This window comes from Bubalus bubalis, chromosome X, assembly GCF_019923935.1.
Source record: "Bubalus bubalis isolate 160015118507 breed Murrah chromosome X, NDDB_SH_1, whole genome shotgun sequence".
In the NCBI taxonomy this organism is placed as follows: Eukaryota; Metazoa; Chordata; class Mammalia; order Artiodactyla; family Bovidae; genus Bubalus; species Bubalus bubalis.
This window is the reverse complement of record NC_059181.1, coordinates 87848639-87862739: the sequence shown is the minus strand read 5'-3', so window position 1 is coordinate 87862739 and position 14101 is coordinate 87848639. Positions and strand designations below refer to the sequence as shown.

General features: G+C 37.0%; 1 protein-coding gene across 5 annotated transcripts in view; it reads left to right on the top strand.

Annotated features, from left to right (window-relative positions):
* The window catches only part of RNF128 (ring finger protein 128), a 66022-nt gene that overhangs the window by 40045 nt on the left and 11876 nt on the right, over positions 1–14101 (top strand). For all 5 annotated transcript variants that reach the window (XM_006052776.3, XM_006052779.3, XM_025277213.2 and 2 more), the window contains exons 3-5: positions 6612–6683; positions 10354–10436; positions 13413–13509. In XM_006052776.3, coding sequence (XP_006052838.2) covers positions 6612–6683; positions 10354–10436; positions 13413–13509 — 252 coding nt within the window. The remainder of the gene's footprint in view (positions 1–6611; positions 6684–10353; positions 10437–13412; positions 13510–14101) is intronic.

Sequence of the window (14101 nt, the reverse complement as noted above, 5' to 3'; positions counted from 1 at the left end):
GTTGCAGCATGCAAATTTTAGCTTTTTAAATTGAAGTATAATTGACATACAATATTATATTAGTTTCAAATGTATGACACAGCGATTCGATGCATAGGTTTTTGATTGGGGAAAAAATAGATTTCTCTCAGTTCTCATATATCAAAATAGCCACGACACTCAGACTTTGATTTTGTTCACAGGAATCTGAGTAAAAGAATCCTCTTACCATAATTCTTGATTTTAAGATTTCTGTTTTATAAATTCTAAGCCAAATTTTTAAGAAAGCTTTTATTTTTTAAAAAGTGGTGGCTTAAGAACAGGAAAATCTAGTTTGCTTATATCCACATTCTTTTCTTTCTTTTATATACTCACCCTGCCCAGCCCCCCATCAAGTAATTAGGTTCGACTACATGCCTAGTTATTTATGTGGGTTTCAGTTAAACTGAAAGCTGAATACCTTGGGACCAAAAATCAGGCTGACAAATAACCAGACTAAAACATTTATTTTACTTAGTTCAATATAAATTCATAGGTAAAATAGGTAGAATGTCTTTGTGTTCACTGTAATTTAAAAATTGAACATTGTAATATAAAATGAGAATTGCCGCAAATCTTCATTTTTCGGCCCACTTAAAAGTGTCACTCAGAACAACAACAAAAGAAACTGTACAGCCGAAATTCGTCAGTGACTAGAACCATCCCAGCTTTTGAATAGAGTAATGACATTAAGCTTCCGTTAACAAAATTGGCCAACAACCAAGCTGCTTTGAATCAGTCTTCTATTCTGCCAAATTTCCTTAGACCAGGTATCTCTTAGAACTGGGGAGGAGGTGGGTAGAATATGTTGATATAAAATACTTGTTTAAGCGAGTTCCCCAAATCACAGTTAAGTAGTCAAATGAAGAAGGATTTGAAGATTGGATAATAGCTGACTTTGAGGGTTTTTTTTTCTTTCATTTATCTTCTTCACAAGGAATGTGAAGCCCTTTAAAGGCTTCTTTGCTGTTACACAATGGAGGCAGTGTACTATAGTGGAGAGATCATGGGCTTTAAAGCCAGATAGAACCTGGGCTTGAATTGAATCACAGCTCTGCAACTAACCAGCTGCCTGGCCTTTAGTCAAGCTTCAGGACCTTTTCTTGTCTATAAAATTTGGATATTAAAATGCCTATTCCATAAGGTTGTTACTGTTTAAATAAGATGACACATGTAAAAGCTTAGGGTTAAACCTGACGCATGGCAGGAGTCCAATACATGTTCTCTAAACCTTTTTTCCCTCAAAATTGATTGAGTAGAGTCTTTTAATGAATAGAACTTAAATGAGAAAATCTCTTTTTCTAAATTCAAAAGCTATTCTTTGAGCAAAGATTGAGCATTATGGGGATTTTTTTTTTTTTTTTAATGATTAAGGCCCAGTCTTCCACCTACTCACAATCTACTAGGAGAAAAAGACACATGAATAATACAACTACAGAATATAAGAGGTGGAAACAATGTGCTGTTGGAATTTATAGGATAGGAATTCTGATACGATGGAGAGGTACTGAAAAGGTGTCTGAAGCAATTTGTGTACCAAAGTAGATAAACTCTTAAGTTCTGTTTTTTAAGAAGTAAAACATAAACTATAGTTTGCATTGGGCACATTGTCTTTAAATATTAAAGCATATAGGGGCACCCAAAAGTTTGACTTAATATTATTCAAACGTGCTGTTTAGTTACTAAGTTGTGTCTGACACTTTTACGACTGTAGCCCACCAGGCTCCTCTATCTATGGGATTTCCCAGGCAAGAATACTAGAGTGGGTTGCCATTTTTTTCTCTAGGTGATCTTCCCAACCCAGAGATTGAACCTGTGTCTCTTATGTTTCCTGCATTGACAGGTGAATTCTTTACCGCTGAGCCACCAGGGAAGCCCAAAATATTGTTGTAAAATCCTATATAGGATTATTAGTATTCCTACTTACTGGTGAGGAGACAGAATTGGAGAGAGGTTTCATATTTCCCAAAATGTTAATTTCTTAGTCATGTCCAACTTCTTGTGACCCCATGAATTGTAGCCTGAAAAGCTCCTCTGTCCATGGAATTCTCCAGGCAAGAATCCTGGAGTGGGTTTCCATTCCCTTCTCCAGAGTATCTTCTTGACCCAGGGATTGAACTGGGGACTCCCACATTGTGGGCAGATGCTTTACTGTCTGAGCCACCAGGAAAATCTCAACATGTATTTAATATAAACTGTGCTGTGCTGTGCTCATTCATGTCTGACTCTTTGCGGTCCCATGGACTGTAGCCCACCAGGTTCCTCTGCCCATGGAATTTTTCCAGGTAAGGATACTGGAGTGAGGTGCCATCTCCTACTCCAGATCTTCCCAACCCAGGGATTGAACCTGCATCTCTTGTGTCTCAAACATTGGCAGTCAGATTCTTTACAACTAGTGCCTCCTGTTGTTGTTTAGTCGCTTAGTCATGTCTGACTCTGTGACCCCATGGACTGTGGCACACCAGGTTTACTCTTTGTGTCTTACTCTTTGTGACCCCATGGACAGCACCATGTCAGGCTTGCCTGTCCTTCACCATCTCCTGGAGTTTGCTCAAACTCTTGTCCATTGAGTCGGCGATGCCATCCAACCATCTCATCCTCTGTCGTCCCCTTCTCCTCCTGGGAAGCCCTTAATATAAACTACTTGGTCTTAATCTTGTTCTCATATGTCAGTATTTAGAGGAATGGGTGCATCTTGGAAACTCCCACTATCAATGTGACAGTGAAATATTAATATTTTGAGTGCTGATGGCAGTTTTAAAACCTTTATTCAGGTTCTAAAAATTGTGCTTCTTAACAAAACCACAAGTCACACCTCCGTATTGAAAGAAAGATATTTTCCTTATAAAAGCTTGGTAGGAGTCATTCCGATTTCCTTTCAAAGGCTTTTTAAAATTCTAGGGCTGCTTCCTTAAATACTGGTATATGCTGTGCTACAAATCTTTTAGAAATCCTTCATAATCAAGTCCCTTGCTTAGGATATTCTGGCATCTTGGATTTTCCCCTATATTTTTGTCTCCCCTCAATTTTTTTAAAAACATTTGTCTTAATGTAAGTTCCACTTTTCTCATCAACATAGACTTGAACATTACATTTAAAGTTTGCTTTTGATCCCACCTCTCAAATTAATTTGCAGTTAGTCTTGGATATAATCAAAGTTGTATAGTTAGCATCCATCCCTGATGAATAAGCACTAGCACTGGAGGCTCACGCATTTATATTTTGTTGAATATTTTGGAATGAGAAATCAAACTGTGCAGGCTTAATCATGTAAATACACTAGAGATGTATCACTTCCTTGTGAGTACATTTCCTCAGTTGTCGTGGAACTGGTTGCTTAAACCTAAGTCAGAAGCGCTCTAAAGACAAAGTGCAAAATGGTTGTCAAAGACTTCTCATCAACTTCACTTTTTCCTTGTCATATTTTCTCTTGTTGGCTCTATTTTTGTATCATCTGCATTTTTCTCTTCTTCATGTCGAAATAGCTGATGTTTTATAGAAAACGAAAGTAGTAATGTTTGGAAGTTTAGGCCAAGGCCAGAGCCCTGTGGGCATACTGCTTGTTCACTATAAGAACTGGCCATAATTTGCCAGACCATAGAATCCAGGAGTTGGAAAAACTTCAAACGATTTTGGATGGCTGTATTATAATGGAATCTTGGGGTATGAAGAGCAGACTTCCTGTACTAACTCTGTTGTTTAGAGGTTGCGTTCCCTTTTGGACAAATTATTTTACTTTTGCAAGCCTCCATTTGAATGACATTAAAATAGAGATATTGTCTCCTTTAGGGGATATTGTGAGGGTTAAGTGAGGTAATAGATATCAAAAATAATTTTAAATTATATAACAGCTATTTTCTAAGTCTCCTGTAAATGTGTTATCATAACTTTCACAATTTAAAAAAATAAGAAAGAGAAAAACAAAACAAACTAAAACATTTTTTTAAACAATTATATAAATATAAGGAAGTAGTAGTACTAGCTTCCTACTTCAAGCCACAGTAAACAAAAGATGACTACCTTGATGTCAGAGTTAAGTGTTCCCAAACTCTGGGCTTCAGTGGGACTGGCACTAACCAACTCTGAGATTTTGAGCAAGGTATTCTTTCTCTTTGGGCATCAATTTTCTTTTTTGTCAGATTAGATATCAGGCTAGGTGAACTCCCAAGAATTTTTCCAGCTCTAAAGACCCTAAGTGTACCTCATTTCACTGTCATTCTATTATTTACTTGTGATGCAAGTAACAAAATAGAAGGGAAATATTTAGGCTCAAAATTAAGTACCATCATAAAATTCCCCTTGTGAGTGAACTCCATGATTAAGTCTCCCAAACAGGGAGTGAAAGGGCTTCAATTAGCACTTCTTTCCTTCTAAGGGCTAGGCCTTCCTATTAACTGTTTCTTTGAGCTATGTTTGCCAGTCAGATAATAATCTGAGAAGTTTCTGCTGCTACTGTGACAGCAGAAAAATACTTTGGCAGTAATCACCTTGGCATCAAGTCAAATACCTTTCACAAAATGATATCTTACATAGGAGGCGGTTTTGGGCATTAAGGAATAGCTTCACATACCTATATTCATGGATTATTCCCGTCCAAAATATATTTGCTACAGACACGTATAAATATGCTTACTGATGAAAATACTTTATATTTTCATTTAATAAACATTTTATTGAGTGTCTGTTATCAGCCAGACATTATGCCGGATACTTTACTTACATAGCTTCCCTGGTGGTTCAGATGGTATAGAATATGCCTGCAATGTGGGAGACCTGGGTTTGATCCCTGGGTTGGGAAGATCCCCCTGGAGAAGGAAATGGCAACTTACTCCAGTATTTTTGCCTGGGAAATCCCATGGACAGAGCAGCCTGGTGGGTTACAGTCCATGAGGTCGCAGAGAGTGGGACATGACTGAGTGACAAACACTTAAATTATCTCTTAGTTTGCATATAGCCTTGATGTCAGCTAGGGGGTCTCCCTCTGGGGATGGAGGTACATACAGGGGGATGAGGAAGCTGTTGACATTCTCACAAGACTTCTGGTTCTGCCCATCTACTTTTTGCTGAATTTCTCTAAGTTTGTTCATTTCACAATACAAAATAGGAAGATTGCTTATCATATTGCCCTGCTAAACATGCTATCTCTGTATTCCATACAGCATCCACCCAGGCGTGAAACCTGGCCTCTTCTTTAATTTACACGTATATTCTCTTTTCTTGAGGTATTCGTATATGTGGTAGATTTTACTGAAATAGAAGGAAGGTTTATTTGTGGCATCACAAATAATTTCAGATTAACACTGAATGTCTCATACTACCTGGCTTTCCCCCCACCCCCACCTTCCAGTTCATCCCACACAAAGAGATAGTCTCTCATTGATTGCTTTCCTTCTCACTTTTCCCTCGCCTTTTAGATTTCCCCCATACTTTTTTAAATTTTATTTTTTAATTTATTTTTATTTGAAGGATAATTGCTTTACAGTGTTGCATTGATTTCTGCCATACATCAACATGAATCAGCCTTAGGTATACATATGCTCCCTCCCTCTTGAACCTCCCTCCCATCTCCCACCCCATCCAACCCATCTAGGTTGTCACAGAGCACCAGGTTGAGCTCCCTGTGTTATACAGCAACTTCCCACTAGCTATCTGTTTTGCACATGGTAATATGTATATATTTCAATGCTACTGTCTCAATTTTTCCCACCCTCTCCTGCCCCCGCTATAAGTCTATTCTTGTCTGTAAGTCTATTCTTATGTCTTATAAGTCTATTCTCTATGTCTGAGTCTCTATTCTTCCCCTACAAATATGTTCATTGGTACCATTTTTCTGGATTCCATATTAAAACCTCACTTTTGATTCAAATATATACATATGTGTATATATGGATAGATAGATATAAATGTAATATTTTAGTCCTTATTCCCTAAATGAACCATGGACTTGCCTTTGCATATCCAGACTCATCTAGGTATATGTTAAGTGAAATAAACAAAAAACTCTTAGCATCTACCAACCTTACAAGGCAGTAGTGGTTATAAACAGCAATGTTTTTCCCCTAGTACTGAATAACACTGGAAGGATTGATGTTATCCTCATTTTATAGATGAGTAAACAAGCACAAAAATTTAATGACTTGTCCAGGATTTTTCATTTCATAAGTGACAAAGTCAGAGTTTGAATCTAGGTTCATTTGAATCCAAATCCTATGTACTTTCTACCAAATGACACTATTCAAAAAAAAAAAAAGAAATTGGAAAATATGTACTTTAAGACCTTCTAGGCTTTTGAAAATAGGAAAACTGCTTTGAAAATTCATAGCATCTGAATTCATTTGGAATAGAGACATAGAGCTTTATCATTGTGGCCCAAAGCTGCTGTTTAAGAAGGTAGGAAACATAAGGTTTCAGTAGTTTAAAAAATCCTGTTTGATATGAGATAAATGGACATTTATTATGGTTAATTAAATTGTGTCTTTCAGCATTTACTTATACACTGACTTTTACCTTATAGATATTTATTAATCCTCTCTACCTCTTTTATCATATTTGTTTAAAAATTTTTTTCTAATACCTGCTATTTTTTATTACAGAGACAATTAAAGGCAGATGCTAAAAAAGCTATTGGAAGGCTTCAACTCCGTACACTGAAGCAAGGAGACAAGGTGCATTTATGACTTTTAAATGCTATTTGTTTTAAAGCAGTGCTACCAATCCATTTTTTAAAGTTCATGTTCTTCCAAAGTATGATTTTAATTGGAATTTATAAATATAACTGATTTTTTAATCTATTTAATGCTGGAGGTTGGCTGAATAATGACCCTCAAGGACATCTAGGTTTTTTTCTTTTTTTTTTTAATCCCTGGAGCCTGTAAATGTTATCTTATATAGCAAAAAAGACTTTGCAGATGTGATTAAGTTAAGGATCTTGAGATGGGAAGATTATCCTAGATTATCCAAGTGAAAGTGAAGTCCCTCAGTCGTGTCCAACTCTTTGCGACCCCATGAACTGTAACCCTCCAGGCTCCTCCGTCCATGGGATTTTCCAGGCAAGAATACTGGAGTGGGTTGCCATTGCCTTCTCCGGGGGATCATCCAAGTGGGGCCTAAATATAATCACAGTGTTCTCATACGAGGGAGGAAAGAGGAGATTTGACAGTGAAGTAGGAGATGTGACAATGGAAGTAAGAGATTGGAGTGGTACAAGAAAGGGTCCATGAGCAATAACACTTAAGAGTATAAGTTTGTGCATTTTAAGCCACTAAGTTATTGTAATTTGTTGTAGCAACAACAGAAGATGAATATAGTATTTAAGTACAACTTTACTTGAACATCGATTTTCAGATTTAGCACAGTTGAAAAGTACCATTGATGTTTAAAACCCATATAAAAAAATAGCTATAGAGGTTTATACGACAATGAAAATATAGCTATAGAACTTACTGAAATAAAAAAATACCATCTATAATAGCACCAAAGCCATTATATACTTAGGTATACATCTTTCAAAATATGTACAAGGTCTATATGCTAAAAACTGCAAAATATCAAAGAAAGAAAGAAATCAAAGAAGACTTAAAGGAATGGGGATATACTGTGTTCATGAGTTAGAAGACTCTCCCCAAACTAATCTAAAGATTCAATGCAGTTTCAATCAATATATTAGTTGCATCTTTTGTAGAAATTGACAAGTTGATTCTGACTTTATTTGGAAAAGCAAGAGAACTAAAATAACCAAAATAATTCTGATAAAGAACAAATTTGGATGACTAATGTTTCCTGATTTGCACAGTTATTTTAAAGTTATAGTAGTTAAGAAGGTGTGGTATTAGGAAAAGGCTAGACCTTTAGATCTTTGGAACAGAAGAGACAGTCCAGAAATAGACCTACATATATATGATCAATTGATTTTAGACAAAGATGCAAAAGCAATTTAAAAAAAAAAGACAGCCATTTGTTGGCTCACCATAAACAGTGACTGAATATCCATATACAGAAAAAATGAAAAATGAACCTCAGTCCATGCTTTATACCCTCTGTAAAAATTAACTCAAAATGGACCACAGACTTAAATATAAAACCTAGAACTATGAAGTTTTATAAGAGAACTTTGGAGAAAAATATCTCTGTTGCTTGAGTTAGGCAAAAATTACTTAGATATGATACCAAAAACAAGTCCATTAAAGAAAAAAATGAGAAATTTGACTGTTAAAATTAGCTTTTGCTCTTTGAAAGACACTGTTAAGATACTGAAAAGATGAGCCACAGACTTGAATCACATATCTGATAAAGGACTGTATCCAGAATATATAAAGGACTCTCAAAATTCAACAAAAGAAAAAGCAACCTAGTGTAAAAATGGGCAAAACAGACATTTTACCAAAGAAATATATGGTTAGCAAAGAAGCACATAAAATGTTGCTCAACATCATTCATCATTAGGGAAGTGCAAATTAAAACCACACTGTGATACCCACAGCACATTTATTAGAATGGCTAAAACCAATTGAACCTACAATACCAATAGCTGGTCAGATGTGGAACAGCTGGAACTTTCATGCATTTGCTGGTGAGAATGCAATATACAGCCAGTTTGGAAAACGATTTGGCAATTTTATGAAGTCAAATATACACTCTCCAAAGAACCCAGCAATCTCACTGCTAGGTGTTTACCCATTTATGTAAAAGCTTGTTCAAAATTGTTCAGGGAAGCTTTACTGATGATTACCCAAAACTGAAAAGAAGCCAAATGTCCTTCAGATGGTGAATGGATAAAAAACTGTGGTACATCTATATTAAAGAGTACTACTTAGCCATAAAAACAGCAGAACCCTACTGATATATTCACCAACAGGGATGAATTGTAAATGCGTTATGTTAAGTAAAAGAAGCCAGACTCAAAGGCTATATAATACACAATACCACTTATAAGATACCCTGGAGAAGCCAAAATAGAAGGCACTGAAAAACAAATCAGTGGGTAACAGAAGATAGAGGTAAAAGGAGGGTGTTAATTACAAAGGGATATAGAGGAATTTATTGGAGTAGCAGGACTATCCTGTGTCTTGACTATGGTGGGGATTAAGTGACTGCATGCTTCTCCAAACTTGCAAAACTGTTTACTCAACATTTAGAATGAATTTAACATCATATGAATTATACCTTAATTTTTTTGATGGAAAAACATAGCCAAAGAACTTATGCTGCTGCTGCTGCTGCTGCTAAGTTGCTTCAGTCATGTCTGACTCTGTGCAACCCCATAGACAGAGGCCCACCAGGCTCCCCCATCCCTGGGATTCTCCAGGCAAGAACACTGGAGTGGGTTGCCATTTCCTTCTCCAATGAATGAAAGTAAAAAGTGAAAGGGAAGTCGCTCAGTCATGTCCAATTCTTAGCGACCCCATGGACTGCAGCCTACCAGGCTCTGCCATCCATGGGATTTTCCAGGCAAGAGTACTGGAGTGGGGTGCCATTGCCTTCTCCAAAAGAACTTATGGCACTGTGTAAATTCTAAAACCAGGAAAAAGTTTATGTCAGTGCTTCATGTTTCTCTTTATACTATTCCTCTTGGGTTGACTTTATTCTTTTACATTTATTTATTTATTTCTGTCATGCTACATGGCTTGCAAGATCTGAGTTCCCCGACTAGGGATTGAACCCAGGCTGTGGCAGTGAAGAGTTGACTCATTGGAAAAGACCCTGATGCTGGGAGGGATTGGGGGCAGGAGGAGAAGGGGATGACAGAGGATGAGATGGCTGGATGGCATCACTGACTCGATGGACATGAGTTTGGGTAAACTCTGGGAGTTGGTGATGGACAGGGAGGCTTGGCGTGTGGCGATTCATGGGGTTGCAAAGAGTCGGACACAACTGAGCAACTGAACTGAACTGAACTAATGGCAGTGAAAGCCCAGAATCCTAACCACTAGGCTACTCAGGAATCCTCTTCTTTTACTTTTTAAAGTCTAAGTATTTTATTTTCTAATTTCAATTACATAATACACAGTGTTATCAACTCTAGTCGCCATGTTTTATATTAGATTTTCAGACCTCATAGTTGAAAATTTGTACCCTTTTACTAACTTTTCCCTATTTTCCCCACTCCTCAGCCCTTGAAAACTACTTTTCTACTCTGTTTCTATAAGTTTGGCTTTTTTTTAGATTCCAGTTAAGTCTAGATAATTTTAAATTTCTTATTGAAAGTCATTTTAGTGATATGATGCTCCTTATGTAGGAATTTAAGTAATGTATTAAATACATGTATATTCTGATCTTGCTCTGTAGTTCAGTGTGTTTTTCTTATCCATCAGAATAACAGTAACTCTTTGCTCTTAGGAAATCGGCCCTGATGGAGATAGTTGTGCCGTGTGTATTGAACTATATAAACCAAATGATTTGGTGCGCATCTTAACCTGCAAGTAAGTTTGATTTTCTTTTATGTTGTCAATAAAAATAGCTGATTTACAAAAATGATTATAGTGCAGGAAACTATTTTGAATGTCTCCAAATAAAGAAAGTGTTTGTTTTTAACTTCTTTCATTTAAATACAGATGATTGCTTTATTTTTAATATCATTGGAAATAGTATGAGGCTAACTATATGAAGTTTCCATAATCTGGTACAATTTGGAAACTACTTCTGTAAAAAACTGAGAACCTAGCTAGCACCACTGTTTATTGTGTGTGTGTGTGTGTGTGTGTGTGTGTGTGTGTGTGTAGCCAGCACCACTGTTTATTTGTGTGTTTGTGTGTGTGCGGTACTGGATAATTTAATTCAAAAGATTTCTGCCCATCCTGTTGAGAAAAAAATAAAATCAATTTATGAGCACCTGTTTGGAAGTGTTTGTTAGCTTTTCATTATCCATTTCCTGGAAGTTATTCTTAACATTCTTTTTGCTATTAAATCGTGGTATTCTTGGAATTTGTCACATTTCCTAAATTATCAGAATTATTTTGCACTCAATATTTTGTCTATATTATCAACAATGACTAATTGTACTAGTTTATAGTTCAGTTCAGTTCAGTAGCTCAGTCATGTCTGACTCTTTGCAACTCCATGAATCGCAGCACACCAGGCCTCCCTGTCCATCACCAACTCCCGGAGTTCACTCCAACTCATGTCCATCGAGTCGGTGATGCCATCCAGCCATTTCATCCTCTGTCGTCCCCTTCTCCTCCTGCCCCCAATTCCTTCCAGCATCAGAGTCTTTTCCAATGAGTAAACTCTTGGCATGAGGTGGCCAAAGTATTGGAGTTTCAGCTTTAGCATCAGTCCTTCCAAAGAACAACCAGGACTGATCTCCTTTAGAATGGACTGGTTGGATCTCCTTGCAGTCCAAGGGACTCTCAACAGTCTTCTCCAACACCACAGTTCAAAAGCATCAATTCTTCGGTGCTCAGCCTTCTTTACAGTCCAACTCTCACATCCATACATGACTACTGGAAAAACCATAGCCTGGACTAGACGAACCTTTGTTGGCAAAGTAATGTCTCTGCTTTTGAATATGCTATCTAGGTTGGTCATAACTTTTCTTCCAAGGAGTAAGTGTCTTTTAATTTCATGGCTGCAGTCACCATCTGCAGTGATTTTGGAGCCCAGAAAAATAAAGTCTGACACTGTTTCCACTGTTTCCCCATCTATTTCCCATGAAGTGATGGGACCGGATGCCATGATCTTTGTTTTCTGAATGTTGAGCTTTAAGCCAACTTTTTGACTCTCCTCTTTCACTTTCATCAAGAGGCTTTTTAGTTCCTCTTCACTTTCTGCCATAATGGTGGTGTCATCTACATATCTGAGGTTATTGATATTTCTCCTGGCAATCTTGATTCCAGCTTGTGCTTCTTCCAGCCCAGCGTTTCTCATGATGTACTCTGCATAGAAGTTAAATAAGCAGGGTGACAATATACAGCCTTGACGAACTCCTTTTCCTATTTGGAACCAGTCTGTTGTTCCATGTCCAGTTCTAACTGTTGCTCCCTGACTTGCATGTAGGTTTCTCAAGAGGCAGGTCAGGTGGTCTGGTATTCCCATCTCTTTCAGAATTTTCCACAGTTTCTTGTGATCCACACAGTCAAAGGCTATGGCATAGTCAATAAAGCAGAAATAGATGTTTTTCTGGAATTCTCTTGCTTCTTCCATGATCCAGCGGATGTTGGCAATTTGATCTCTTGTTCCTCTGCCATTTCTAAAGCCAGCTTGAACATCTGGAAGTTCACAGTTCACATATTGCTGAAGCCTGGCTTGGAGAATTTTGAGCATTATTTTACTAGCATGTGAGATGAGTGCAATTGTGAGGTAGTTTGAGCATTCTTTGGCATTGTCTTTCTTTGGGATTGGAATGAAAACTGACCTTTTCCAGTCCTGTGGCCACTGCTGAGTTTTCCAAATTTGCTGGCATATTGAATGCAGCACTTTCACAGCATCATCTTTCAGGATTTGAAATAGCTCAACTGGAATTCCATCACCTCCACTAGCTTTGTTCATAGTGATGCTTTCTAAGGCCCACTTGACTTCCCATTCCAGGATGTCTGGCTCTAGGCGAGTGATCACACCATCGTGATTATCTGGGTCATGAAGATCTTTTTTGTACAGTTCTTCTGTGTATTCCTGCCACCTCTTCTTAATATCTTCTGCTTCTGTTAGGTCCATACCATTTCTGTCCTTTATCAAGCCCATCTTTGCATGAAATGTTCCCTTGGTATCTCTAAATTTCTTGAAGAGATCTCTAGTCTTTCCCATTCTGTTGTTTTCCTCTATTTCTTTGCATTGATCACTGAGGAAGGCTTTTTATCTCTCTTTGCTATTCTTTGGAACTCTCCATTCAGATGCTTTTATCTTTCCTTTTCTCCTCAGGTTTTCGGTTCTCTTTTCACAGCTATTTGTAAGGCCTCTTCAGACAGCCATTTTGCTTTTTTGCATTTCTTTTCCATGGGGATGGTCTTGATCCCTGTCTCCTGTACAATGTTGTGAACCTCCGTCCATAGTTCATCAGGCACTCTATCTATCAGATCTAGTCCCTTAAATCTATTTCTCACTTCCACTGTATAATCATAAGGAATTTGATTTAGGTCATACCTGAATGGTCTAGTTAGGATATAACAAAATAATCAAGATCTGAATTACTGTACATCTTAGATCAGGCAATATCTTAACTATTTTTTAATAAGTAGTATTAAAAATAGTTTTTATGAAACTAGGGTAATGAGGCTTTTATATTTAAAAGTACTGTATTATGAAATTTCTAAATTTTGTTTCTGTAATTGTGTGTTTTAAAGGGAAAAAAGTCATTTGTTAAAAGACCAAGTAAACTTATAGAGTAACTTGTTAGTGTATTAGGCAAAGCGTTGTTGCTATTTCACAACAGATAACCAATTTATATGTTTTTCCTTCATTAGCCATGTTTTCCATAAGACATGTGTTGACCCATGGCTGTTAGAACACAGGACTTGCCCCATGTGCAAATGTGACATACTCAAAGCTTTGGGAATTGAGGTAAACATTGCTAAACTATTTATACAAAGGAACTTAACCAATGTGTTATTTATATATCTTAACCTTCAGGAAGTTATCATCCTATTTTTTAACTATACAATGTGCTAGACTTATAGGTTATATAAAAAATGGGAACTACTTATATCATAGTGACAGTGAGATGCCATGTTGGACCACCTGTATTTTCCTCCTTCTTCCCCCTCCTCAAATGTACTTATTATGTGGTCAGAACTTGAAATGATAACCCCAGCTGACTTCTGATACCCCTTGTTGTTTTTTACTATCTTACTATTGCATTGCAACCAAACTTGTAGTTAAATGAGCATGTAAAGTTTGAGAAAGTGTTATAAATATTGAATTATATTTCATAAGTGAAAAAACTACCTGTTTCACAATATACACAACAGAGAGTCAAGCTCAACAGAATCTTCCTGACTTGAGGAGATATATAGATGACAGTGATTCTCAATACTCCTAGGGGACTGCATAGTAATTTGTTTTTTGAGTGCGTTCCTTGTCTCAGGCATTATATTATGAAGTGTTCACCCAGATAAACATGTCAAATGTTGATGGCAGTCTGCCTGTAACATCT